Source organism: Gymnogyps californianus, chromosome 2 (genome assembly GCF_018139145.2).
Source record: "Gymnogyps californianus isolate 813 chromosome 2, ASM1813914v2, whole genome shotgun sequence".
Taxonomy (NCBI): Eukaryota; Metazoa; Chordata; class Aves; order Accipitriformes; family Cathartidae; genus Gymnogyps; species Gymnogyps californianus.
The window spans coordinates 104,395,387-104,419,598 of record NC_059472.1 but is presented as its reverse complement, the minus strand read 5'-3'; the positions used below and the strand labels follow the sequence as shown (position 1 = coordinate 104,419,598).

General features: G+C 41.5%; 1 protein-coding gene across 1 annotated transcript in view; it reads right to left on the bottom strand.

The window, feature by feature from the left end:
- Positions 1-2,610: 2,610 nt before the first annotated feature.
- Positions 2,611-24,212, bottom strand: part of TPPP (tubulin polymerization promoting protein) — a 67,911-nt gene continuing 46,309 nt past the window's right edge. The window contains exons 3-4 of the mRNA XM_050891567.1: positions 21,990-22,143; positions 2,611-3,632 (exon numbers count right to left, since the gene is read on the bottom strand). Of these exons, the coding sequence (XP_050747524.1) occupies positions 3,438-3,632; positions 21,990-22,143 (349 nt within the window). The 3' untranslated portion in view covers positions 2,611-3,437. The remainder of the gene's footprint in view (positions 3,633-21,989; positions 22,144-24,212) is intronic.

Below are 24,212 nucleotides of genomic sequence, written 5' to 3'. Positions count from 1 at the left end.
TACCCATGTCCTTACTTCAAACATGACATTTAGTTACAGTCTGGTGCACAGGAAGAGCATATGCTCTACAACACTTCAAGGGTTGAAAATGGGTCACCTCCTGCACCTCCTGAACTATCCCGTCCCCTCATCTCTGAGGTACCAGCTGTACTTGCTGTCCTGATAGTTGAGGGAATGGCAGATGAACAAGAAAATGTACTTTGCCTCATTCCCAAGCAGGCCTGGAACTTATGGCTAACGTTCAAGCTAGTATTTAGGCTTTTAATTTCCTACAGATATTAGTGGAAAAGTAAGAGCTTAAGTAGGTGACTGAACCCCTAATACACAGCTGCATATGGTGCTTTTATTCATAGCCCTTATCTTCCACACGAAGTGTAGTAAAAGGGAAAAGTCTTTCCAAAGTACTGTCTTTCCAGCCACAACTTCCCTTTGTCACTGTCATATCAGAATGACTTCTTTTCATGCATCTGTTTGATTGAGTTTTAAAACTATCCAACTGTAGAAACGAAGAAGAAACAAAAAAGTGTGTTCCTCGAAATAAAATACTGCTATTTAAAGCATCACCCCAGGTCCTGATCCAAAGCTTACTACACCAGTGAAAGTATTTCAAAGAACTTTGCATCAGGTCCATACAAAGTGCTTTGGTTCATGGCAGGGATTTTATACTGTACAAGTAATGAAAGTAAACTCTGGCAGAACCCCAGCTAGTTCCATCAGCCTCTCCTAAGCAAACAGAGTAGCTCAATTTCTATCAGTGTCAGCTTTCTGTCTGCATTCTCAATTCCTTTGCATGCCTTCTATCTTACGAGTGTGCTGGTCTCTCTCACACTGTGAACTAGCAACTTAAAACCTAATTATACCTTAAAACCTTCCTAACCAATCACTCCTCCTATGTAGCAAGTCTGGCATTACTGACACTCAATATTTGGGTACTTGAGAAAGCCTGTCACTTGCACACCTCAGGTTAAGTATCACCTGATGTGCCAGACAAGTCAGCTAGCTCACAACAAACAGCCAGATCAATAGTGTGCTGACTGGACTTCACCCTTCATTTGGGCTGGGTCCAGATCTTTTCAGTTACCAGTGAGTTACGAGTCAAGTCTTAAAGTCAATGGGAAGAACAAGGACACTGGTTTTGCCTGTAACTTAGCTGAAAGATTTATCAAGGGTTAGAGGCTTAGCCTTTTTATTCATAAAAACCAGGACTATCCTGGAGCCTTCTTCAGGTGCACAGGCACCAGTGACGTAGAAGAAGGTTCTCTACATTTAGACAGTTCACTACCGTGCTGGAATAATTTAGCCATTGTTGGTATCACAGTATGCTGTTTTCTGCCTCAGAGTGTGACAGGTCACCAGTGCAACACAGGAGTGGATAATTCTTCATTCCATGGAAACTTTTCTTCAAGAACAATGGGTAACTCTTGGAAAGGCTTCACAAAGCTGGATGCTTCTCATCCTCAGCATCCTTACGTACATCAAAAATCTTCCTAGGTAACCAGAGCCAACCACGGGAAAAGCCATTTAAATCTTTACAAGACCACGTGCTGAGTTTTGGCAAACTTCCTCTTCAAAACAAAACCCAAAATAAATTATAAACAAACAAAAAAATCTCCAAGTCCACAAGGAAGTCCTTGCCTTTGTTTCCTACTGTTGTTTTGGTTTCAGGCTGATGTATGGGCTCAAAGGGTCATTGGAAGCAAAGTTACACGAAAGGTTACCATTCAATGTCAGAAAACCAAAACATGAACAGTTTAAGGGCTGAAAACCAGTGCTTTGTTTCCGGACGTTGGCCAAATACAGACTGTTGACCTGCATGGCACATGAGAGCACACACTGGTCACTAAATTTTATGTACTCTGAGTGGGATGCTGATACGGGTGGGGGGAGAGCAATAAATTTATTAACCTTTATTCAGAGTTGAACATGAAAATCAGTGCACGAGCTCTTTTTGAAAGAAAGCAAAGCAAAACTGCTAGCAGCTAGGTTTGAATACTGAAAATCTTATCTTTCATAATTTTAGAGAAGCAGAGTAATACATTAGGGTACTTGTTCAGCTCTTGCGGAAAATTGGACTAGCCTTTTCTCTCCTTTTTAACCAATATAAAAAAATGAGTTATTTTTATTCCTATTAAGCTGTTTTGGCATTCTGGGCCCCATGCAGGTCACACTCAGCTGCCTGTACCTTAAGCCTGTGGAATTGGTTCTCCTTCTATAGCAGTGGAAAGCCACTCCCTATTACTCCGAAGGTAGGCAGCAAAAGTGAAAGCCACTCCCTATTACTCCGAAGTTAGGCAGCAAAAGTGAACAGAAAATCAAATCCCTTGACTTCAAACAAATCTAACATAAAATGTAGCCCAGTTATAATACTATATTTTTCTGGGCAAATTGCACCTAATTACATGGATATTAATTGTAAATGTGCTTATTTCAAGGGGCCGTAAACTTTCCTTACATATGTTATGGCTTAAAGGGAATATGTGCCAATGTATGTGCATAATAACATTCACTTAACTGCAACCTGATTGGCAGTGTTTAGTCATAATCAATATTTTAAAGCATTATTAGCTTAATGCCCCCTTCATTTCAAATGTGAGGCAGTGCAAACTTGAAAACAGACTGCAAAAAGCTTTAATAGACTTTCTTAGTAATGTCTTGTTCCTCACCTCTCAGGTTAGTACAATAGCTCTGTCCAAATCCAGCCAGTCAGAACCATGCTACAGTACACACAGTAACAAGCACAAAGTATAGACAGGAGGAAAGTAAGGGCTGGTATTTTCCATCTCTTTCTGTTGACATAAAATACTTTAGAACCTATATTGTCCTAGAAATAGCTTTTTTTTTTTCCCCATTTTTCATGCATGGTGTATGACATTTACAGGCTAGCACCTTGCATATTACAACCACTTACTCCCCAATAGTATATTGTTGAATGTTTTAAGGAAAGTGCCAGATCCCATATAAGACATTTTAAAAAAGCCCCAAAACAGTAGTCAAATCAAACTGCATAAATAATGGGATATTCTTCAGAAAGACTGCTATGAAAGACCCTCTTTTCAAGAGGTTCTCTTTGACATCCTCAGGGCAACTGGACATTTAGGAATGTTTGAGATCTTTCGCTTGAATTGACAAAGTGTGGTATAAACTGCTCTCGACTTTATTTTTTTCTTTTTTTTGTCTAAAGCTCAACAAAAAGATGTAATTTTTGTACCGATATGTTTATTTTTGCCAATATACACATGAGGAATGTAATGAAGTGGCGTTGTGCTGCAAATAGCTCAGCAGATGTTGAAATCAGTTCCAGTTCCTGAAAACAACTTCTTGACAACATAGTCTTAGCATTCACAATAACCAAAACATGTGGGATTCATCTACATCATTCTTACAAATATATTCTCTTTTCCCCTCTCTTTCTCCCTCTGTGTTGTAAACCCTCAGCCTTACTTGCTTCCTTGTACTTTATGATCGTATGTGCCTGCATGCTTATAGCCAGATACATATCCTGAAGCATCCACCAGATCTTCTCGGCCAGCTTTGCCTTTTCCTTTCCCACTGGGATCAAACCTCTCTTTGTGAGAACCCGTGAATTTTGATGTATCTGTAAGGCGCGATACAGTTGGAGATGAAATGGTTTTCTATTGGAAGAAAGAAAAGAAACAAAAAACCCACATCAGAAATCAATTATTCTTAATACAGATATTTGTACATGCTACCGACATTTAAATCTTTGCTAACGATGGAGACTATGTAAATATCTACTCACTTCCAGCAAAAGGATACAAAAAAATGTTTGTTTCTTGCTGTTACATACAATGACAGTAATCATAAAGCCAAGAACAAAATAGTGCAAGTGATGTCAAAATCTTTTGGAAGAGAATTTCAATATGATACTTCTCATTAATAATCAAGTTCTAAGCACCAAAGATATGAAGAAGTCATAGGGAACAGCCATGTTCAAAATCCATTACATCAACATCCAAGCATAAAAGCCTGGCTCCACCAATATAGAAAAAGCAAACCAATACAGCTAGAATTCATTGCTTCAAAAGACAAATTTATTCTAAACTCTAGGATTCATGACAGAAGTAACAAACTAGAAGGACTGAAAGTTATCTTCAATGTTAGCAAATCAGCAGTCTATGAAATGGCATTGAGCAAAGACTCTCCTCTATGTTGCTTCCACTGAGTCATACCAGGCTACTTAAAAATCAAAGTTTTGCTGTCATTAAGACAAAGAAAATCTGACTACACAAACAGAAAAAAAAAGATATTTCACAGAACAATATAGGAGCATGCTAACCTGTGTGCTTGGACTGGGAGCAGTCTCTTTGATCCTTAAGTTTACATTTTAAAATCAGAAGAGAAAGGGCACTAAAGGAGAAGGGAAAACACAAAAGGTTTTTGCAGAGATGGAGCTAAGATGAACAAAGACTGATAAAATTTGGGTATCTTCCCTATGTGCGCCATCCTGTTAGTGTGCATTTTAGAGACAAAAGTGACATGGGCTTCATTGCAGTGAAGTAAATGCTCTGGGAAACTTACCTTTCATCAAAAACCTCATTCCTCCTCTACCCATCCTCAGTCCAAATAAATGCTCATTAATGAGACCTAACAAACAGGCTTTCGAAGTAACACATAGCTCTTCCATAGGACAACATACGTCAAATATCTTTTAATGCTGAACATTAAAAGATCAGAGACTTGGAAAAGATGCTTGAATCTGTACCAAGAGGAACAGGACACTTGGATTCAGTTAGACTGGGAACGAATGCTATAACTTGTACACCATGGAAGCCACACGTCCTCCACACCATTTAAATAAAAGCTTTTTTGATGGAATTTGTCCACATACGTAGCTACTTAATGAGAATCTCAAGTTGTAAACTTCTGCTTTTCTCCCTCCATACCCAAAACATGACACATACAATACTGCACTGCTCTGCAGCATTACTTTCACACAAGGCTCTGAGGGGAAAGGTGTTGTGGAGGTGTGAGTTCTGTCACTATCTGAAAGAAAATGACCACTGGAGCATTTGTTTCTCAAAATAACATTGCTGAATGACCTTTAGGGACTTTTGCCTTGCAGTCTCAGAGTACTATTTGCAGAAGTGGTTATTTTTCTATATTGAAAAACAGAAATTAAGACAATGCTTAGGCAGAAGTATTGCTTCTTAATACGTACAGTTTTCCTGTCCACATTGGCCTGCTAGCACCTTATAACCAGGAAACCTGTATTCACAGTAGAGCTAATTAAAAAAAATACACCCTGTGATCAGTAAGTGTGTTAGCAGCCCAGCTAGATAAAATGAAAATGCAATAAAAATGTATAAACTGAGACATCGAAGGCAGTGAAGTAAAAACTCCCAGCCTGGTGCCCAGCTGAGAATTTATTCTTTCTGTTCCTCAGGGTATTAGTAAATTGAACAGATTGTACACACAGTCACACAACAGAACCAAAGGATTGTCTGGCCACGGGAAATTACTCTGACAACTCAGGGAAAACAAGGACACACACTTCTGTAAGAGTGCATAACCTGTTAGCTTCACCCTGGGCACAGGCACTAGGAATTCTGTGCTATTTTAAGTCTTACTTGTGAATCACTGTTTTGTTTGTTAAGTGAAGGGAAACATGGGGGTTTGTACCTTGAACAAAAATTCTGGCACAAACCAGTAGGAATAAGCTTTTATATGGTGTAGTGTTTCCTGTTAGGCAGTGTTCATAAGTAAGAACGCAGCCACTACTTGAAGACAAACTGTCAGTCTGCTTGACTGAACAGTCTTCCACCAACCACCATTTTGAACCATGCAGCATCTATAGTAGTGGGCAGTACATGTGTCTCACCTAACTTGTATAAATACACGGGCTCCCCATTTCATTTTCATTTTAAAACCCATAACAGCTGCAGGAGCATACTAATAAAGGCTGACCATAGGACAGAATACATGTGGGGAAGTCTCTCACACTTGTTTAAGTTATTACTAGATCATTCTCCCTCCAAAAGAACATATGATGCTTCTTACTAAAGGCATTTGCTTAACAATTAGCACGCTTCTTGTGTGTTCTTAACAAACTTACTAAGAAAATGAAGATCCCATCTGTGACTCTCCCCATGTAAGCCAGCAAGGAAAAAGCTAGGGCATGATACTTGCCAAAGTATCTTTCATCATCCCTAACACCAGAAGCATCCGCTATAGAAGATGCAAGAAAGCTTCTCATATAATCAAAGCACTAAACTTTGCTCTATGTTTACTTACATAACACTATTGCTAAAAGCCACAGGATGCTACCAGTGACAAAAGCTGTTTGTACTCTAAACATGGAAATACTCCAAATGCAAGACAGGGGCAATATTCAGTATAAAGTTAATTAAACTTAACACATATTTACTTTCCTTGTATTTCATCACCACTACTTTACGGAAAATCACTTTTCTCTAAACGTGCACACACTCTGCATTCTCACATGCAGAGACGTGTCTCAGAAACTAGTTGGCTGCCTTTTCCTTTACGAAATTCATTCTCAGGACAGACTGCTATTGTGAGAATTTGTAATGGTAAGTTTAATCACTATTTGGAAAAAGAAGGACTATGGCTTCTGCTCCTCTGTTTCAAAGGGGTGGCATGATCAGTACGAAATTTGCCTCAATACCCAAATTACAATAAAAATAAATCAGAATTTTGGTACAGTAACATAATTGTAACAGACACACTAAGAATCGTATGAGTGCAATGTGAAAGGAAATGCACATATATTAACACACAAGAAGAAATAGTAAAACGAGGATTAATAGAATGGCCTGTATCAATAACGAAGGACGTTCCCAGGAAACTACTCCCAGGACATCATTCCCAGTGGTAAACTTGAGGAATGTGTTGTTTATATCAAGCCAGCCTGCACTCTGATAAGACCACAACACAGATGACTTATCAGAGGAAACAAAAGGTGCATCCTAACAAGATGATAGCAACAAGATTGCAGCGTGCCACATAAGCCTTTCATTTTCTTGTTAGTCTACTGGGAAAACAGCGACACATTTCAAACCAACAAGGAAAACAGAGGATGGGCAACAATTTATTGAGGCTGAACTAAGATCCTGAAGCAAAGGACCAGTCTGTAACAACTATTGACTCTTAAAGGTCACGAAACATCTACCCAAAAACTAGTTTGTCATTGTCAATCATGAAGAATCCAGGAGACATAGTGATGTCTCAGTAGTGAGCATCCCTTGTCCTCTGTGTCCCGCACACAGAGGGGACGCAATGTGTGTGCCAAAATGTGACCAATTTGCACACACATCTTCATGCTTGACTGCGAGAGTGTGAGTGAATGGTATCTATTAGAAATAAGTACACATGAATGGGAATCAGCTTACTAGAGACTTTGTAAGTAAATTTTACCTTCACCTTCTGTAGGATCTTGCACTGAGTGGGGTTTTTGGGTTTTGTTTTTTGTTTGTTTTCCCCCACTAATTTCCCTTGACACTTCTCCATTTGGAATTTACCAGTTATCTGTCTACAGATTCCACATCCACTACTTCCTCCTGGTATCTCTTTCATAACACTGTTACATCCTCTGGTGAAGACTTGTGCTAGGTAGGACTAACATGAAAACATTCTTTCATAACTCATTCTTCATCTGCCAAAGCCAAGTGTGTTCCCAGTGCAACAGCAATACAGCAAATAGTTGAAATACAAAAAAATAGCTCTATGGTTTTGCACCCCTTTGACGTAACTCAGAAAAAAAAAAATCACACTTATTTAGCAGACATCTTGGGACAATGGTTCAGAACTTTGGCTTTCATATCTATTAATTGAAAGCTGGTATATGTATGTGCAGGAGAAAGAAACATCAACACTCTAAGTAAAAGTAAATTAACACCACAGATTAAAAACCCACAATCTTTTTGTCCTGAAAAACAGTTAAACAAAACCTAAAGCCCCAGCACAACAAACATCACAAATCCAGAACAAGAACAACAGTGATCCCACGTTCTGTGTTCTTTCAGCCCAGGATGGACCAGAAGGCTTCCTGCATCACAGGAGTCACAATATGTGAAATGAACATAAAGGCAGTAGCTGCAAGGCAAACATTCTTTCTACAAATTGTTTTTAACTGAGTAAGAACTGCAGCCTTTTCCTAAGTTGCATGTGAAGTCACTGGTGCACCCCTTCCCATATGACAGAATATTACAACTGAAAGATGACAATCCCTGTTGGTTTCCTGCTGGCACAATTTCTGTGAAATGGGAGGCTCACTTTGTTTCCAACAGTACAAAATTCAAGCAATTTTAATTCCTTGTACAATATGCTTTCACCCCTTGAACTGATCCATCCATATAAAAGATCAGAGATAATGAGATGCCACCATAAGGCTATGCAGAACACCCCATTTCTCCTTTTATGTTTCTTATGACGAATGTGTATCCATTAAAAAGAAAATACTACTTCCTCTTTAAGGTTGTGTGAACATTACACAGAAGGGCCACGTGCAATCTAAGCATCCTGCTAAGGTGCTTTCTTTCAAGAAAGCCTTTGTAAATACAGAGCGGAATACACAAGGACTTCACGTCTGTTTTGGACTCCTCAACCAGAAGCAGCTAGTGGTACTACATATCACAGAATCATAGAAGGGTTGAGGCTGGAAGAGACCTCTGGAGGTCATCTGCTCCAAACCCTCACCCTCTCATCTAGAGCCAGTTGCCCAGGATCATGTCCAGATGGCTTTTGGGTATCACCAAAGATGGAGACACAACAACCTCCCTGGGCAACCTGTGACAGTGCTTGGTCACCCTCACAGTGAAAAAGTGTTTCCTGATGTTCAGAGGGAAGCTCCCATGTTTCAGTTTGTGCCCATTGCCTTTTGTCCTATCACTGGGCACTACTGAAAAGAGCCTGGCTCCATCCTCTTTGCATCCTCCCTTCAGGTATTTATATACATGGATGAGATCCCCCTTGACCCTTCTCTTCTCCAGGCTAAACAGTCCCAGCTCTCTCAGCCTTTCCTCAATGGAGACATGCTCCGGTCCCTTAATCGTCTTCATGACTCTTCATCGTACTCTCTCCAGTAGCTCCGTATCAGTCTTCTACTGGGGAGCCCAGAGCTGAATGCAGTACTCCAGATGTGACCTCACCAGTGCTGAGCAGAGGGGAAGGAGCACCTCCCTCTAGTCCGCTTGGCAATACTTTGCCTAATGTGGCCCAGGATACCAGTAGCCTTCCATGTGGCAAGGGCATGTTGCTGGATCATGTTCAACTTGGTGTCCACCAGGACCCCCAGGTCCTTTTCTGCCAAGCTGCTTTCCAGCTGGGTGGCACCCAGCATATACTGGTGCATGAGATTGTTCCTCGCCAGGTGCGGAACTTTGCACTTCTCCTTGCTGAACTTCCCGAGATTCCTGTCAGCCCATTTCTCCAGCCTGTTGAGGTCCCTCTGGATGGCAGCATCTGGATGAACTATCAGCCACTCCTCCCAACTTTGTCTCATCAGAAAACTTGCTGAGAGTACACTCTGCACCACTGTGCAGATCACTAATGAAAATGTTAAACAGGACTGGACCAAGTATGCCCCTCTGAGGTACGCTGCTAGTTACTGGCCTCCAACTAGACTTTGCGCCACTAATCACCACCCTCAGGGCCCAGCCATTCACTCAGTTTTCAATCCACCTCACTGTCTGCTCATCCGGCCCCTACAGCAACAGCTTGAGGGGCTACAAGACTCTTATGGGAGACCACATCAAAGTCCTTACTGAAGTCCAGGTAGACACTATCCACTACTCTTCCCTCATCTACCGGGCCAGTCATTTCATTGTAGAAGTTTATCAAGTTGGTCAAGCATGACTTCCCCTTGGTGAAGCCACTCTGACTACTCCTGATGACTTTCTTGTCCTTCATGTGCCTGGAAATGATTTCTAGGATTAGCTGTTCCATCACCTTCCGTGTTCTAAGGTGACAAGTTTATTCATAAAGATTCCTCTATGAGCTGATGACTTATTTTTAGTGAACTGCCTTTATGAACTGAATGTGCACCCAACTTGTTTTTATCAAAACACTGTTTCTGTTTGTGAACAACAAAACCAACTGTGGAGACTAAACTGGTAATTGAGCAAAGGGCAAAAACAATTAAAAGGGTAGCTGGGAGCGCCTTCTGTGCAACCCAGCTGTTCATTACTAATTGCACATGGGCATCGGGAGGCAAATAAAAAAAAGGCGTGGGGGGAGCTGACTATCCTTCATCAGTGAGGAAAAATGTAGGAAGAAATATAGTGAACAGCACAAAGGGCTGGATGACGACAATTTCCATCTTAGCAAGTCAACACTCTCCCTTCTTTTTCACAATGAATCACAGACAAACGATTCTGTCCTGTCATATAGCAATTCTGCTTGAACTGTTTACTATCTAGAGTAAGTTATATAATCTCTCTAGTTACATTTTTCTAAAGGCAATAAATTACTTGGAGCCAACCTCCTCCTTTCCTTTATGTGAGCCCACAGAAGCCTCCATTTTCCTTCTCTTATTTGTACATACAGTTAACCACAAAGTTTGCTATCACAGAAGATGCACCTGAACTTAAAATTTTATTTTTATTTTTTTAAAAAAACTTTCTCTTTAAGAGAAAGATGTTACTTAGCACAACAGAATCAAATATAATCACTGTATAAACTCATTTCGGAACACCAAAGGTACTTCCCAAAAATATCAAGACTTTTGTTCTCCAAGACTGACCATTCCTCCCTTCACTCAGTTATTTCCATTAACACAAGCCAGCAGCTACAATTTCAGTGTCTTTGCCTCTATCAAAAGAAGAGATCACTGGCAAAAGACCTGTTCATTCACCAAACTTGTATTTTTACTGATATTTTGCTGTACCATTGTGCTCCCCCTAATGTTAAAAAAAAAAAAAAAAAGTCTTTTAAAAATGGCTGTTGCTCCTTCACTGTCAGTTTCCAACCAAGGATGTGGTCACAGGACCTCCAAGTTCATGGAAACATCTCAGATGAGTGTCAGGAAAGGTATGTATGCCTCCTGCCCCTTTCAGCTGAAACTCCTCTCACACCAAAATCTCACTGAGAAGATCAGAACAAGACACAGTCTCAGAAGCAGCTATGGGAAATAAAAAGAAATTTTATTTAGACCAGTAGATTTGCTAATTTAAAGTGATCATGCATTTTTTGTTAGCAATTCAGTATTTTTCCCCGCTTTGTGTCAGTGTTTACAGAGAAGTGCTGCTAAAACAGTGAGAAGCTTGGAGCATGCAGCATACAAGGAGAAGATGACAGAAGGGTGTTTATTCAGACTCAAAAGAGAATAGAGGGGACGGAAATCTTATTCCTGTTCTCAAGAGAGGGGTTATATTAGAAATAGAGCCAGTTCATAAGTACATAACAAAAAAAAAAAAAAAAAAAACCAACAGACATGATTTGGAAGATAGGAAATTCCAACTAGACACATTCGAAAAAATTCTTCACCACTGTGGTTGGTCAAGCACAGCAACGGCTTACGTAGAGAGACTGGGGATTCTCTATCCCTGGAGATTATCAAAACTTAAAATCATAAAGTCACAGAACAATTTAGGTTGGAAGGGACCTTTGCATATAAGTCCTTATCTAGCATAAACCCCTGCTCACAGCAAGCCTCAAATAAGCTTGCACAGAAACTTCTCCAGTCAAGTCCTGAACACCTCCAAAGACGGAGGTTCCGCAGCCTCTCTGGGCAACTTGTTCCAGTGTTTGATCACACCCAGGGTAAAAAACAAAACAAAACAAAACATCCAACATCTCATCCAAATTACCCATGTTCCAACTTCTGTCTGTCTGAAACAGCCCTCATACAAAAGACAGGAAGTGAAAGCTGTAGAGTTTTTTAAACCCTGAAACCCTTAACAACAGTGACACATGCCTCCCTCCTCCTTTCTTATGAAAGACACCTCTGCAAACTCGGGTAGACTTTCCCTTCTACCTCAAGATAACAGATGAATCGAAGAGCAGTTTACAGAGCAAGTAGAACATTCCATTTTATCAGTTTCGAGGATTAAAGGTTCAGAAATGGACTATCAATCCTTATGAAACTGAACGGAAACAGTAGAAAGGAAATGAGAGCACAGAAGTCAAGAACGTACGTTCCATTAACACTACCGCAGAAGAATATAGCAGTTTGCTGAAGAAAAATACATCCACTGAAAGCCCTGCTGTTGCACTGGCTTGGCCTGTTTGCAGAGAAACTGCATCAATGCAGTTAAGTCAGCATGAATTTTATGGACTCCACATGACCTCTCTCTCAACTATGGTGTCAAAGGCTTAGAAGCATCCTATGAAGCTTGTGCCACAATCATGAAAATAGGGTAACAGTGTAAGACTAAAAGATTCCCCACACTTTCAGGACTCTTCCTTCCAGAACAAAGCGAGGCAAAGAAGAAGGAAGACACTTCAGTGCTGCTAAGGTCGTGCTCTTCATTTTCTGTCAGCACTCATCCCATCCTTTTTACAAAGCACGCAGTTTAAAACACCAAGCTAATGCCAAGAAAGCTGGAGCATTCACCTGGCACAATGCAACAGGCTAGACAACCAGATCAGTGCAGCACCACACAGCTGTAGCTGCACTGCTTCCATTTCTGCAGCTAGCACAGTCCGTGGCAAGCTCTCCTTAGCTGTGCGCCGTGCGGCTTTGCACAGAACATGGCACCAGTCCCAAAAACGATCTCCAGAACCAATTACTGGGAAGTAAACGCAGCAAGAAAAGCTACTGGACTTCAGGAATATCGTACATTCAAAACAGACATGAAGTGCAATGGTTTTTACAATGACATGAACTCCTGCCTCCACTGAAACCATTTGCCTGAAGGTATTTTCCACTGCTTGCCATCACTGACAAAGATTCAGGTTTGATTTAAAGCTGTTCCACAGCTTCAGCAGAAACTTACTGGCTTGATGCAAAACACTGCAGTAAGATTTTCTGGGGTTTTTGCCTCAACTACAAATGTCCAGATAGCACAGAAACATTCCCTTCCTGCCTTAGGTATTGTGTCTTTTTAGCAACCAGTGGATCAAACGAAGCATTGGAGGCAAACATTACCTAACAAAATGGCAGATGGCGAGCATTACTCCACTACTTCCCCGCCCCCCCCCTTTTTTTTAAACGACCATCTTTTCTCAACTCACGTGCTAAATTAAATCAACGATATTAACACTCTGATGGGAGAGCTGCAAAAATTGGTGCTGGCTATTGAGGACACAATGCTGCTCTTCAAAATGACCAGTAACTCAGTAACAGCACTTCTGTGTAGAAAAGCAGCAGTGTGCTGGGAGTGCTTGCGCTGCCAAAAATGCTAGCGATGGGCAGTAGGCAAGGTGCTAATACTGCTCCTTACCAGAAGGGTATACATTTTAGCCCTGGTCCTCCTGGCTACACCCCGTCAATTGTAATCATCCTGCCGCAATTCCTCACTGAAACTGAATGGCTTTCTGTATTTACTCCTTCAACCGTAAAACTTCAGTATCTAATAGCTTTTCTTCCTAGAAAAGGTTGCCATAGAGATTTGTTTAGGTAATTAAAATGTCCTGGGAGCCTTCAGAATCAGCACCAACGTTAGCAATCTTAGCAAGGTTTTTAAAATCATTTATTTGCTGGTAACATCCACAACCTTTGTAAAGAATGAGAACCTAAAACTGACTATGAAATGGGAAAAAAAATTCTCAAGGGGAAAGTTTTTCCTTCTTGGGGGATTATACCAGGACTCCACACCAAAATAATCTCTTTTTTTTTTTTTTTTTTTTTTTAAATTCATGGGAATACATGCATATGCATTAAAAAAACCTGCAGAAAGTCAGGAACAGAGATCAAGCTTCAAAGAAGAGTTTGGATTTCATTCATGTTTCTTCAGTTCAGCGCACACACAGACACAGACACACACAGAAAAGAAAGTGATGAGCAACTCCACTTCAATAAAGGCAGAAAGTAGTAAGTAACACCATTTTAATTAATCAGGGTGATGACTTTCAAAGGAGTGGTTTCCAGTAACACCACTTGGGTGTTTTAACACTGCAAGTCCTAACTCTCTATATAGCACCTAAAACTTCTCACCAACTAGTAGCCCAGCTAGAGCTAGACCAAAATACATTAAGAAGGTGCCTTGTACGTGACATCACTTCCAGGAACAATTCCAAATCCATAAGTTAAACCTGCCTGGCCCAGATCGAACTCCATCAAGATAAGACCATGTAGTGCCCAGCCTTAAGGGGCAGATCAGGTGTTGCACACTTAGCATTCACAAGTGACCCTTTCTTTTCCTCCTCTGTAATATTAGCCCCAGACTCCAGCTCTCAAGCATTTCAACACTCCAAGCAACTACAAATCATGGGATCTAGTAGCCTGATTAACATGGCCTTCCACAAAGTTGAAAACAATGTGCCAGCACTTCTCTGAGGAACAGTTTTACATTCCTACTGGTGGTGAAGGCGAAACAGAACAGGAAAGACAGTACAGACTCACGGGGGTTTTTTAAGCTGGTGTGTTGGTGAATCCTTCTTCAACTTAATGTTACAACCAGTCTTTAATGAGATTTGTTCCAATTCAGTTGTAAAATAGTCCTCTTAAACTTCTTGATAATGGGAAGAACACAAGAACTGGGGTCTCCCAAGTCAACCCATTGGTTTGTGTTTTTAAAAAAAAAAAAAAAAAAAAAAAAAGAGAGAAGTTGAAGGAAGGTGAAAAGCTGCATCAAATGCAGCATGCTTCCATTTACCACCATCACATCCTAAGTGGACCACATCTTAATTCTTCTAGTAGCTTTATACACATAGGCAGATTAAATATAGCTTAATTACAACATTTGTGCTATATTAATGTTCTTTACGAGACGGATGATTTCTAGCTCATGTCCTTATTTTAGGAGTCAAACAACATACGTACACACACATACACACACACATGCTTTGTTCCTATAAAATTTCCACTCTAACAGCAAGTTAATTTCTATTGTCTATACAGGAACATCATGAAACTTTTTTTTTTTTTTTCCTCCTGCCACAGTCATCATATACCATAACCAGCCCCCTGACCATCTTGGTGGTCCTGCACTGGGCTTGTTCCAGTGTATCAATCGCTTTCTTGCACAGGGGAGCCCCAGATCGGGCACAGCACTCCAGATACAGTCTCACAAGCGCCAAACAGAAGGGAAGGATCGCTTTCCCGAGCCTGCTGGCTACACATTTACTCATGCAGCCCAGGATGCTGCTACCCTTCCTTGCTGCCACGACTCGCTCACTGCAAGGACTGCTGCTGACTCGCGTTCAACTGGTTGTCCATCACAACCTCCAGAGCTGCTTCCTAGACTGTCGGCCCGCTATCCAGCCCATACCTCACCAATTTGGTGATGATGCGACTGGGGCCAAGGCCTTGCCATAATCAAGGTATACCACACCCCTTTGCCCACAGCGCCACTCATTTCATCGTAGAAAGCAATGAGGTCGATCAGGCATGACTTGCCCTTGGCAAATCCACGCTGGCTGCTCCAAATCACCTTCTTGTCCTTTGTGGGTTGAGAAAGGGCTTCCAAGAGCATTTGCTTCACAGCCTCCACAGGGACTGAGCTTATGCTGACTGGCCTGTCGTCAGCACTTGGATCCTCCTTCTTGCCCTTCTTGAGGACGTGTGTGATGTTTGCCTTTTTCCAGTCACTGGGAACCTCCCCCAGCTCCCATGGCCTTTTGAAGGTGACAGGGAGCAGCTTTGCAATGACATTGCCCAGCTCCTTCAGCACCCTTGGATGCATCCTACCTGGTCCCATAGACTCGTGTATGTCTAATTGGCTCAAGTGATTCTTAACTCTGTCTTCCTTTACCGTGGGTACTGCTTCATGCCCACAGACTCTGCTAGCAGGCTCAGGGACCTGGGAACCCTGAGGGCAAGCCCTACCAGTGGAAAAGGGAGGCCAAAAAAAGGCATCGAGTATCTCTGCCTTTTCCATGTCCCTTGTCGCTACGTCCCCTGCCACACCGAGCAGTCGGTCCACACTTTTGCTACCAGTCTACTTACAGGAACCTCTCACGTTGTCCTTCACCTCCCTCGCTAGTCTCAACTCCAGCTGAACTTCGGCTTTCCTCACTCTGTTCCTTCATGCACGGGCTATATTCCTCCCCCATGGCCTCTCCCCGCTTCCACCTCCTGCGCACTTCCTTTCTGTGTTGGAGCTCAGTCAGAAGCTCCACGTTCATCCATGCTGGCCTGTTGCCATGCTTGCCTGACTTCCTACACACGGGAATGGACCATTCTTGTGCTCTGAGGAAACTGTCTTGAAGATCCACCAGCCCTCCTGGGCCCCTCTGCCCTCCAGGGCAGTTTTCTGTGGGAAACTGAACAGGCCAGGATCTGTCCTTCTGAAGTCCAGGTTTGTAATTCTGTTGCTCCTCTTGCTCACTCCTCTCTGTCTCAGCTCTTACATCTTTAACCAGTTCTTCCTTTTCATTGTGAATTACAGGTCCAGAGTAACTCCTCGAATCCTTGATCATCCACATTAAGAAATTTTTTTTAATTCATTTTAGAAATCCTATGGATCGCTCACTTCCAGTCATTTTAGCTTGCTTAAAGTCACCCATGAGTACCAAGGTCCGGGATTGTGACGTTTTTTCCAACTGCCGAAAGAAGGCTTTATCTATCTCCTCTTCTAGATCAGTAGGTCTGTAGTAGATGCCTACTACAACATCATCTGTGCTGGTCTGTACTCCGCTCCTTACCTGCAAGTTCTCTACTCACTCATCACCTGCCCCAAGGCAAAGCTAGATGCAGTCAAGCTAAGCCTTTATATAGATCACTATCCCTCTTCCTCATTTTCCCCACTGTATTTCCTGAAGAGCCTCTATCCATCCATTGCAGCACTCCAGTCAGGAGAGCTGTCCCACCACACCTCCATAATTCCAGTGAGGTCATAGCTCTGCAACTAATTTGTCCTGCTTGTTCCCCATGCTATGTACTTTTGTGTACAGGCATTTGAGATGGGCCCCAAGCCCTGCTGCATTTACAGAGGGGTGAGAGCCTCCCTTGTCAAGCTTGTCACCTAGACACATCTGCTCTGCCCCTTATGACCTTTCTTCTTCTGGTTATGGTAACCTTCCATACCCAGTTTAACACTCTCCTCAGTAGATTAGCACACCTAGTTTGCAAAGACACTTGCTCCACTTCGTTAGATTTATTCCAGCCCTGCTCAGTAGCCCTCATTCCTCTGTTCACAGAAGCCAAAGCCCTGTCTGCAACACAAGCCATACAGCCAGGCGTAGTCCACTTCTACCCAAGCTTTTCTCCTCCCTGTAGGGATTGGGAAGGCAAGACCAGAGCTCCATCCCCTTCACTCTCACCCCCGCCCCGACTTTTGTAGTCTCTCTTGATATGCTCCAGGTTACCTCTGGAGCAGTACTGTTGGCACCCACAAGGAAGAGGAGGAAGAGGTCCATGTTAGAAGGCTGGACAAACCTTGGCAATGCATCTGCAACAATCCCAGATCCTGGCACCTAACAAACAACAAAACTCCTGAGACATCAGGTGGGGTCAGAAGATACATGCCTCGATCGTCCACAAGAGCAATCTCCAGTAGCTATCTGTGACTGGTACCCATTGCTCCTGACACCGGGTTCAGCACTGTTGTCAGGGTATAGTGACACCCATTATGGAACAGGGAAGTGTAACAGCACGTGAGATATTCTGGATGGCAAAAGCCGTGATCCTTCGGTGGTCAGGGATGCCTCCTGTGACTGTTCACTCAACTCTTGCTCAGATTTTGGCTAACACACAGCTCATGCTAAGGCCTGATGTATGCTGGGAGCAGCGTCATTAGGTCAAAGCAAAGGCAATATGTAGGCAGGACACAATGGGCAGGAAGAGATAAAGATAATTATGCAGCCATTATCACCTGCAGCTTGCTGTCTCCTGCAGCCAAAATTCTTGCATACTGATTGTCTGGCAGCCTCTTCAGAATCCACTAACTTATGGAAATTGTATAGACCAAACCCCCAAACTGAGAGGTATAAATACATCAGCTTATCAAAAAGGTTTTTGAAGCTGATCCAACAGCAGACAGACTGCTAAGGCTTTCATGCTTCCTGGTGTGATACAGGGGACGCTCACACTGTGACAGAAGAGGAAAGGGGGAGGAGCATCCTCACCATGGGCTAAAGTATCATGACACCCCCTCTGTCGTTATTCTTCTGAGGATTGACTCATGTACTTTTTAAAGTCAGAGTCCAGATTATGATTATTCTACTGCACACTGATTATTAAGAATTTTAGCTGATCTGCAGAGGGTCCAGGTGACTGAAAAGTATAGGTAACTGCAATTTAGGTAATAGGAAAGCTATCCTAATTGCTAGAAATTCTGTGTAATGATAAGCTACACTGATTACGAAAATCTTTCTATAATAATAAAGCTCTAATTATAACTACAAACCTGTGGCCAGTTCTCATTCTACCAAGGATCCTTAAAAGAATCTGCCTGTCCCCATAGTGTCAGGTAGTGTTGGGTGACACTATCACTCATTTTTTCGGTTTTGTGCAGACCCTAAGTTCAGGATCAGCTGACTCTGATGGGTCTTGTTGATCCTCACCAGTGCTCAGAGTACTATACCTATTCTGAAATTGGAGATCTATAGGTGGAACAGCTCTGCAACTTCATGTTGCCAGAAGTCACAAGCTTCCAGCCTTCTCCATCTTGATAGTCTCCATCCACTTGGTCTCCAGCTGTTGCTCCTTCCTCACCTTGTGTAGCTTGGGTTTTCCACAAATACCATGTCAGTCTCCTCTTCATCTTCCCCCTTAATCTGGGACCTCAGGGCCTTGACCACAGCACATCTCCCACAAGGGAGGCCACCACTGCCCTGACCTCCAGGGAGAGGCAGGAGCACTCTGCAGCACAGGACCTGGATAGAGGGCTCCTCCCTCTGGAGCCAAGGACTCCGACATGCTAATGGTAGTCCTGTGTACTACTGCTACACCTTAATGGATGCCCACGTGCTGGACAGTATGTCCTGCAGCACGTTGAGACAAGCATAGTAGAGTCTTCAAGCAGACCCACGTAGTCTTTAGTGGAATTTCTGAGCCAAGAGGCTCAGAACTTGCACTCCTGCTGTAACAACTTCTATGTCTCATTTGCTGTGCTCTGTAGGCTGCACTCTGGCTTCCTTGCTCTTTCCCTGACAGGTCCCTTTTTGTGAGAATACAATCCTACCCACATCACCATCACCCTGAGCACTCATCACCTAGCTTTTAAAGTGCTGTTGCTGCTGTACTGCGCTGCCACCCATACCACCCCCACAGCAAATTTGACTGGACTGGGCCCTGAGCAACCTGATCTAGCTTTGACGCTAGCCCTCCTGTGAGCAGAAGGTTGAATGAGATCATCCCAGGTCCCTTCCAATTGAAATTATTCTACATTTCTATGTCAGGGACCCTGTTGGTTCAGCTGGTTTCATTTTAAGAGCCAGCAATGACCAAAGCAAGTATCTGTTCCACAGGAGGTGTAGAAATGCATTCAACATAATTACAGCACACAGGTTTTGGTACAGGAAAAGAACGAACCTCAGTCTTGCTCTTGTAGCCTTTGTGTAGGAGCAAGGGCAACTAAAAGGCCCTACACTTTGTTTACTGATTGTAAACCGTCAAAGATATATGACCTGCACTGTATATTCTATTGCTAGATCACTACCAAATGAGCTAATAAAGCTATGGCTTAATTAACCTCTATCACTTGCCTGTTGTTTTTCTTCCTTTGTGACCAAACCAACCATACACTTTCCGTTGCAGGTTAGAAAGCAGCACAAAATTTCACTCAGTTTCAATGTCTGGCTGCTGAGCCTTCTCAATCACATCAACCACAAGCAGGGATTTTTGTAATTCTACAACATTCTAAAGAAGAAAAAATAAACAGAAAAAGAAAAGGAAAAAAATCTTCTATCACAACATACACTAAAATCCTCACTGTCTGATGTGAAAGTAAACTTTCCAACCATCCTGTTGAAGCAGTAGTTTCCCCAGATTGCCATTCAGTACAGACATATTGCCCTGCCCGCCCCTGGTGCCCACCCTCCCAAACAGCACAAAATGTAAGGCGACCAAAACTCTCCAAATGCTGCTGAAGTATACTTATCCACAAGCCTCGCTTAATCATGCTTTCAACTCCCTCCCTAATACGTTTAGATTAATGTGTCAGTAGTCACACTAAAGTTTTCTGGCTGAAACCTGAACCAAATCTACATGACCTACAGCAGAGCTATACAGAGCAGGGCACACACTACATGGCATGAAAGTTATCCTAGAACAGTTTAAGAAAAGCTTCATATAACTCTGTCTAACCATATAGAAAGCAGTCCAACTTAAAATTTCCAGGACATAGACTTCCCAAAGTAAACAAAACATTAGAATGCTTGTATATAGATTTCATATCTGCATTCCCAGGTTGCTGGGAGGAGAGTGGCCGTGTATTTATTTATTTTAATGCCTTTAATAGCCAAGTGTTTGGGTCATTTTTACCATGCGGGAACTAAATTAGCATGATAAAACAAACACGAAATTTGGGGTTTTTTCCCCTGACACTCCCAGCCTGCAGTCTCCCTCCCTTTAAGCTCTGCCTCCTGCTCCTTGCTTTGCCAGCAAGCAGGAGAGAATATTGTGATCCCCCCACTCTCACATTATTTCTTCACTTCTCCAACTCTCCCCAGGACTGCAAATACAATAGGAGTACAGGCAAGCCTCACACTGCTGGCTCATATTCCCCCTCCATTCCTCTCCCCCTGCTGCTGGCACATTCGTATACCTCTGCAGACCTACATGATACTACCCGGCACCTGCAAAGCTCTCTCATCACCCTGTCATCCACGCAGAAAGAGGCTGTTCCCTTATTAGCAGCCATCGATCATTTCAATATCGGACCGCTGAAATACCAAAAATGGAATCAGGAGTGAGGCCTAGAAGAATGTGCACAATTCAAAGAGAGAATCCCTGGATAGATGAATACGTTATTCAAACTCACTAAAATGACTGAAAGACAAAAAGGAAGGTTCATTATTTTAAGTGTGTATCAAAACTACCACTTGTTTTAAATGAGAGTACAAGAGTAATAAAATAAAATCTTGTAAAAATCTGACATGTTGTACAACTCAAAAGAGATCTCTCCACTTGACATTTCCACTGTTCATTTGTGCAGAATCAATTTCTGGAAAGATTATTTACAATTAGATTTTCATTCACAGCTCTACAGCCAAAATTCAGGAGGATCACAAATTTCAAGCGGATGAACTAAATTGACAGGATTACTCAAGTTGATGGTAAACACTCTAGTATCTCCTAAACTACAGGGTAAAAGCTTGCCTAACCTGAGCATTTAAAAGGACAACCAAACTTATGTACCCTAGGCTTTATAACTTCCTTTTCATACATAAAGCTTAATGCCAGTATTTAAAAAAGAAAAAAAAAAAGAAAAAGAAAGAACATTACCATTCTGACAGACTTGGAACAAACAAAAAACAAAGACCAGACCACATGATAATTACTCCCAGATTTCCAGTGTTCTGGGATTTACATGGTATATTAAATGTATTTTAAGATGACTTTGCTTTAGGCTTTTTGGCATTTCACAAAACATCTTAGAACTGTTTAATGAAGTTCTAAATTTAATTCTCTTCTACTCTTCTTGATTTAGATACACTCTTTGTGAACGTTTCTATGTTCTAACCACACACAAGAGCTCTCCTTGAATTTTCCTGACTGTGATGCTATGTGGTACTACAATTCCTAGCAGAAGCAATAACAGTGCCACACTAGAATACACAGTAGTGCAATACTCAGCTGTTGCACAATCTTTGCTCCCACTCAGCTCAGCACAGTTGTTGCCTTCAGGCTCAGAGAGGCACACTACTTGGATTTGTGCATTGTAAAGGGAAGCAGGTGAATATAACAACACTGCAGTAGAACAAAGGACAGCTAGAACAATCCACCCATTAGATCAGTAACATACCGTTACTCCAGATATAATCGGGGCTTTTCCTTCAATTAGTTTATATATTTCTTGAACTGCTTCCTCATCACTCTTGTCTTTGAATCGCTTCTTGGAGAGTTCTTGAAGAGCTTCCTTAAACTGCTCAAAAGTGATAGTTCTGGAAGACTTTCCCCTGTCAAAACACACAGAAATTGAAAGAAATTATAAGAGCACAACAAGCATTCCAAGAATAGCAGAACGGTTACAGTTTACCACAGTGAAAACAGAAAACTTACAGAACAGGAAGACCCATGCAGCCCATTTATGGTGTCAAATAAAACATATCCCAGGAACATCTCTTTCTTTTTTATGTACATCAGCCCGATAGTGCTTTAGAAACTTCCCTTGGCGAATGTTCAGAAATAAAGAGGAAATAAAGGGACCTGGCCTGCTCTCACAATGCCTGCAGCTCATCAAATCAAATACAGTCTCATTTGGTTGATCACTTGTAAAGCCTGCATGCATAAAAGACAAGAACTGAAGCATCTTAGGTGAGTTTTGTTACTTAATATTTTTTTTGTTCCTCTTTGAATAACTGGTTATGACATATTATTCATAGGTCACTTACTATTCATGTATTCACAAGTAAATTAAGAATAACGCTGTTGTGTAAAGCAAACTATTGAAAAGCATTTAAAAACTTGAAATTCCTCCCCTATTAAAGACTGACAAATTTTAAAGTGATGCATTTAAAATCAATTCCTGTTTTCCTTCATAAAGCATTCACAGGTTCATGGAAAACACAATGTAGCAGTCTGAAAAACTCATACCTCCCCCCCCCCCCCCAAAATTCAGAGCTGAAGACTTGCTGTTGTTTTCGCTAATAGGAAGCCCATATTTCCACACTAGTAAATTACTTGCTTAGGTTTACTTTTAATGGAGAAGATTTTGCTATAGCAGTGTACAGTGCAAAATCTGACAAGTAGAGTGCGAAATTCACACTTTACAAACATCTATTTATACAGTCACTCCTGCAGATCTTTTACACCCATCAGGCCAAAAGGTTCAATTGATAAAACTCTTACAAAGAAACTCAGCATTCACTACAGAGATGTATTTAACCAAAAGGGGATTAATGCAAGTCTGTTTTCTAGCATTTTAAAATACCCAGTTTAGGCAGGAGATAATGTAGTGGAGTACACATTGCTCCTTTCTTTTCCCTAATATGAAACTATTTTTAGTGTTCCTCATTTTAAAATTCAGGTATGAGGCCACAGCATTAGTGAGATTACTCACCATTAAAAAAAATAAAATTTTTCTTTTCTATCAATTATATCACACACAAAACACGCCTTTTCCTGTATTTTTAAATTACAGATTCTCTGATCTTCAGAACAAGAATTTACACACCAAAATTTAGCCATACATTTTAAGCTAAAATTTAACAGATCAAACAGAAAAATTTTCAAAAAGATGTTCTGATACTTACGCTGATGTAACCTTAAATAGGACCATCTATAATAGCAGAAGATGTTTTCAATTGCTTACAACATTATGAAGCCCTCAAAGTCAAAGAAATATTTGAGAGTCCAGGTTGCTGGGAAACATGCTACTACACGAGTTTTGTTTGACGCTTAAGCATTTCTTTTTATGCCAATTTAGAGTATTGCAAGCAAATCAGAAAAAAAAAAAACACCCCAAACCCCAAACCAAAACAGAACACCACACAATCCAGACCAGTCCTTTCAACAGTGACAGCTGTTTATACAGGAATAAGTGATAGATGCAAGGATAAAGTGCGCACTGGCAACAGAAATCTCAGGCTAGAAAAAACTATGCCTAGAAATCTAATTTTAATTCAAGCATCACAAAGAGCCACTGCAAAGAGCAATTCATCTATCCATCACTGATTTATCTTTGATCTTCTCTCAGACACCTTCAGAGGTCAAATCCCCCTCAGTTGGAGGGTGCCTCCACTAACGAAAGGCGGAAGTGAGATTTCTCAGTTTTAGACACCAACAGTTAGGAAGTGACTCCTACTTCAATTAATTAAACACAAAATGAAACTTTATCCCAGGCTGTTAAAACAAGGAGAAATTGGTTATTCACAACTAAATTCAACACCTTTACCTACCATTCATTACCAGTATCCTCTATTTCCAACACAGCCCAACATGTAGCAAATCCCTACATCCCTCACACTCCCTATTTTAGCCAGAAATAAACTTTATCTGTTTTTTGACCAAACTTCGCCATTTGCAA